At 47.9% G+C, this 5,681-nt stretch overlaps 1 protein-coding gene across 1 annotated transcript; it reads left to right on the top strand.

Moving 5' to 3' along the window:
- Window positions 1-4,651: 4,651 nt before the first annotated feature.
- EMWEY_00008170 (hypothetical protein) lies at window positions 4,652-5,468 on the top strand (the record flags this gene model as incomplete). Its single annotated transcript, XM_013482054.1, has 4 exons — window positions 4,652-4,741; window positions 4,879-5,001; window positions 5,157-5,259; window positions 5,407-5,468. The coding sequence occupies 4 exons, from the start codon at window positions 4,652-4,654 to the stop codon at window positions 5,466-5,468; spliced, it is 378 nt and encodes a 125-aa protein (XP_013337508.1).
- Window positions 5,469-5,681: the final 213 nt, after the last annotated feature.

Below are 5,681 nucleotides of genomic sequence, written 5' to 3'. Positions count from 1 at the left end.
ATGACCCGATAAGCCAATTACTTCTTGTGATTGCTTTCTTCTGCCTCCATGCGCAGAACGCAGCTACAAGCTGCGGGTACAGAACTGAAAATTGCTCCGCTGAGCGGCAACTTAGCTCCACAATGCGCCGTTCCAATACGGATTCAGATGACCCCATCGGAACAGAAGAACATAAGTGTCAGTATTCCCTGCAGAATCAAACAAAAATTCCGAAATCTCAGGCTAGACATCAAAGGAGAGGGGTATTACCTCATGCCTTCGTTAAAACTCGTCGAGGAAGGTATGCTGGACGAGCTTTCATCCGTATCGCTTGTATTGCTCAACCATATACCTACAAAAAATTCGTTCTACCCGGCGAGCTAACGTGCTGTGGTATGAGGATTGACTATATGCAGAAAAGTTTGCTGTCCTTTTCAGAGGCTGAACGCACCTTGGAGGGTGAGTCAGAAAGCTTCGACTTTGGCTGCGTACTAGTTGGACAGAGTAAGCAGATCATGCTGAAGTTAGGCAACAACGGCAAGTATGACTTCAGCTTCAGGTGGATAACAAAAAGCCCAAAAGATTACGGCGGTGCGGGTAGCATAACTATTCAACCAACTGAGGGTAGGCGACGGGACTGAATTAAGGGCTCGGTGATCTTAAGCATTTTGTTAGCGTATTGGAGTTCCTATAAATAAAGGCGTCAATTAGTTTGCATCGACACATTGATCAAGTTGTTCGGCAGGTACTTCTACTTGCAGCCAATCAACGCAACCATAATGTCGTAATTTCGCAATTCCTGCCTGTTTTATCCACGCGTCTACCACATGCCACTTAACTGTTTTGCCATAATAGCGCAAAGTGTATGTTTTAGCGAAAAATTGTGCATGGTAAGAGTTTGTAAGGAATCACTCAGCATGCTTCCACCTCCCAGCAGCTCCACCAGTATCGCGCCCTTGGTTTGCTCACGGATAAACTGCCATGCCAAACGTATGCAATTTCTCCAGCAAAATTCGTCCCACAACGTGAACATCTGCCAAGCAATATATCTAGGTTTTTCCGTGTCATATACTAATAGATATACCAGTATGCACCTCCTCTTCAAACTGCAACGCTTCGATCTGTCAGGATATGTTCCCAAGGGACAAGTTTTCAACTGCATCGCCGCTTTTGCGCCAATCGCATCAACAAACGTGCAATCGTTGCAAGCAACCTGCGAGGTTCAAGGGAAGACCGTATGCAAACTGCTGTTCACGGGTTCATGTACAACCCCAAAGGTGTCCTTCTCCTTTACAACCCACGACTTTGGAGCACTCTTCGTACCGCACGCCTCAGATATGCCTTTTGACGATTTGTCCGTCAAACCTCGCACATCCTCTCAAGCTATGTTAAAGATCACAAATTCTGATGCCCAGCATCAATGCTCCATCTCATCCCCATACTCTCCAACAGAAGGCTTCGATTTTCAGCCACTGCAAGTCAACTTGTCTCCTGAAGAGGTGTTGGAAATTCCAGTTACCTTCAGTCCTAGGGAGACAAAACTTTACAGGGCAAAAATCCCCTTCTTTGTCAACGACCAACTGGCTGCTACTATTCAACTGTCTGGTAAAGGGATACCAGTAAGGTGAATTTCCTTTATTCTCTTTTCCCTGAAATAGCCGAGCCGTCAAACAATTTGGAAAAATTGTAGTATGAACCATCCATGTAGCTCCACCGATTAACAAGGTGACATACTATCACTGGAAACACACACATGCCGTGGGACACTCGTTCCTTGTCTTTTCCCAGAGTCGAAGTACAAGGTACTGACAACGGAATTGTTAGGCTCCCACCAGTCCTGCGCGGCAAGGGCTCATGCCAGTCAATTCGTATTATTAATCACTCCGAGAAGGCAGTGTCATTTTATCTAAAGAGCCCAGACGGGGAGCTCGGGTAACGTGATATCTTGGTTAAAGCGGTCGGTTGCTTCTATTCCATAGTACGATGCATTTCCCATACTGCGTTGGAACTACGAGGGCTAGTGCCTGATTGTGGTGTTTCTGTCGATGCCCAGCGCCAAGGGAGTTAGTTGGCGTCCCGCATCGTCGTCGTCTTCAATGATTAGATTGCCGCCCAAGCAGAGCATTGGGACTGAAATACACTACAGTCCCACTGCACCATGCCAAGAATTCCAGCTACCTTTGGTAGCAGAGTGCTTTGATGAGAGTATTCATGGCCCTCAGGCACTTTCCGTTTTCCTGTGCAAGATTTCGGGGAAATGCTTTGAAACTGAGGTTAGGTGAAGCTTTAACTCTGGCATGCGATTTCACCAAAAGTACTCAGTTTGGTGGGAATGGCTCGAAATAATTTCTGCCCATGGTCAATGTTTTGCTAAGAGTCAGCGGCAGACGGCGCACATAGTAGCATGGCTGCAGGTAAAATACACTGCTGTTGGCCGATGGTTACTGTAAATGGGAATACTCTGTAGTTGGGCTCACTTTCTGCCTTCGCTGCAGCTTCGGCTGCGACCTCCCTCAGTGGCGTTCGGTCAGGTCGTTGTTGGCTCGTGGATGTCACAAGACGTGCTGCTCTCCAACATTGGGGAACTGCCCATGGCTTTCCGCTTCTCTAATTCGGAGGCACACCCGGGTTTGATTTCAATCAGCCCTTCGCACGGGACATTGCAGCCTCGAGCGAATCAACAAGTCACAGTAACATTCCGTCCCACCAAGGTAACAAATCATTTCCCTCTCAAAGCTATTCATATAGAATGTAGGTGCAGTGGTAAATGCATTTCACAGCTTTCCAGTGGTCTGGCAATTACTAGGTAGTCATCGTCGTAGTGCCGCCGAACAGTCAATATGCACATGCATTTGACCCCGTAGTGGTTCGGTTGTTCCTGCAGCAGACAGAACAGTTGGAAATAGAAGACATCATATGTTTTGGGCATGCACTTTGTGGTCCAAAAGACACACATACAGAGGTGGCGCGGCTGAACTTCACTGTGACCGGTCAAAGCGTTCCATTGCCTGCCGATGCACTACATGTACTTAAGTTCGCCACCAGCGTGCGTACTCCAGTTACGAAGACGTTTTCCTTAAAAAACCCGAAAAAGGTAGAGTGGACGACGACTCCACACATATCTATTGAATCTCCAAAAGATGGCAACTACTTCTCATGCCAGCCTACTGGGCCCATCACAATCCCTCCTCAACAAAAGGTGGCCCTTCAGCTTACTTATCATCCAATGACCATGACCCTCGAAGCCGGAAGTCAAGAGCAAACCAATGCAAAAGGACAACGCCGAACACTCCCCTCACAGCACACAGCCACACTCTTCTGTGCACTTCCAGCTGGCGAAGCCTGTTGCATAAGGTGATTTTCCCTGTCGACATAGCAGCGCAACTACATTGTGCCTTTAAAACGAAAAGTTATGAGAGCTGTACCCGAGCGAGAACGGAAGCTGGCACGGACACGCAGGTGCCTGACTATGCCTGAACTCGTCAAAGCAGACTGAAGCTCAATGGCTTGGTAGCCATGGAGTTTCTCCTTGCGTTTTGCTACCTGCAACTAGAGGATGGTCCTCCTGCGTTCCTTAAGCGAATTTGCTGTAATACGATGCACACAACCAAGCCTGTCTGTCAATGTCTCTCAGGATGATTGGTACGGCGTCGGAACCGACTGTGGAGCAAACAGTCGAGACAGTTGCCACCTGCAAGCAACAGACTACTATCAATATCAAAATTAGTAATTGGCTGGATATACGGCAAGCATTCAACGCTACTTTTACAATCCTGCAGCCTTCCGGAGGACAGGGCATACACATCCAGGTGGGCAGTTTATGGCACAGTAACCTGTCAGTGCAGCATGCATATATTTACATTATATCATCCCCAACTCCATTCCTCTCGTCACGAGCAAACCTCGCGCAGAATCTACCAGATGTGTTGTCTCCTCAATACCGTTCCACAACCAATTCAGCATCTGCGGTCAGTGGTACGTCTGCTGAACACACCCGTTCATGTAGGCACCTTCCTTCATCGACATTGCTGGAAATCAGACCCGAGAATACAGGTTTACCGCCTTCGCATTAAAGCCTTGCAACGCCAGTATCCGCTTCCAGTTTACGAATCCATCGACGGGAGACTTTACACTCGCGGAGGTCAAGATTCAATTCAACGAAGGCGGGTGGATGGACACCATATTTTTTGAAGGGAATACTCGGCAGCTCCTCCGTCATAGGTTGGAGATTGAAAATATCTCAAATAAACGTGCAAGCCTTCAGTGCACGTCGGCGCACCAGGAAATATCCTTTAGTCCTCAACCCTTCATCATTGCCCCGCAGTCAAGCGGAGTAGTAGATGTTTTAATGCGCGCGACCGCACCAGGATGTGGAGAGACAAGCGTGGTGTTGACCAGCGATGAGTTGGGCTTGTTTAAATACCTCGTGAAATATAATATGCGAAGCCCAGGTATAGAGAAAAGGATTACATGCTCGGCACCCCTTGGGAGAGATATCCAACAGTGTGTTCGCTTCATGCATTTTGGAAAGAAAGCAACGACTTATCAACTGAGTTTGGAATGGCCAACAGATTCTATACCTCCTCAAAAAACATCTGCTCTATCTGAAATCTTCTCTCTAGAGAGCAAGGCAGTACAAGTCCCAGCCGATATCGATGGCCAAGGGATCGAGATGTGCATTCCCATAAAATTTGTCCCTTCTCGGATGCAAGACACTAAGGCAATCCTGTGTGCCCGTGGGCCAGAGGGGCAAGAATACAGAGTACGGCGCTGTGCATGCAGCTCAGAATGAATGGCCAACGGAAAATACTTAAGATTTCCATTTGTTCGTTAAATCTCTAGCTTTGCTTCATATTCAAAGGTGTCTGGCTGGATCAGATTTCGTGTGAACCTGCGCAGGCCCTTCTTGTTGGACGCACCACGCCTCCAGAGGCCCAAGGGCCTATGAAGGTACCAAAGGGTAAAGGTCTTGTCCTTGAATTCAAAAACCCCATGGAGACAGCTAGTGATTTCACAGCACAGGTGTGTGAAGTCATACGTTTTCTTTTGGCGATGTTCGCAGCACGTGGGTTTTGCGAAGTTGCCTTGATCGGCGTTGGGCTCACCAAGGTCTTAGGATGAATCACTTAATTTGTCTGGCCAGTGTTGTATGCATTTTCCTTCCTTCTGTACTGCAGGTTGACCAGGCTGCCTTTGCTCTAGATAAGAAGACGTTCCGCCTTGAACCACGAAAATCCACGACTATCACTGTTTCACTTAAAACTGAAGCACGCGCCACAGGTAAGTTCATGCAGTCTCCAGTTGCCGGCGATATCTTAACGGCCAGCGCAAGTCCTCTCTGAGTGTCAGGCACGGCACGCATGGCTCCCTAGGCTGTGTACAGCAGTATTGTATTCGTTGGGCCATCTCACTGTTTTGGCTTTTCAGGGCGGCTCATCATCAGCGCTGAAGCTGCGCCAAAGTGGATTATTTACCTGAAAACTGACTGACCCACTACATCCCAGTGAGTTGTTCATTCGTCTATTCTGTCTCCATCCTGCCTCCTACTAGAACGGGAGGAACAGTAGGACTCAATAGTAAATGAAGGTCTTACAACAAGCACACCCATGCACACGCATGCGTTGACCAATGCGTGATAGGCGGCATGAGTTTTTAAGGTATCTTTGCGGACACGCGGATTTATCACTGTTAGAGCCATATAT

The sequence above is a fragment of the Eimeria maxima genome, genomic scaffold (genome assembly GCF_000499605.1).
Source record: "Eimeria maxima Weybridge genomic scaffold, Emw_scaff50, whole genome shotgun sequence".
NCBI lineage: Eukaryota > Apicomplexa > Conoidasida > Eucoccidiorida > Eimeriidae > Eimeria > Eimeria maxima.
This window is presented reverse-complemented; position numbering and strand designations above follow the sequence as displayed.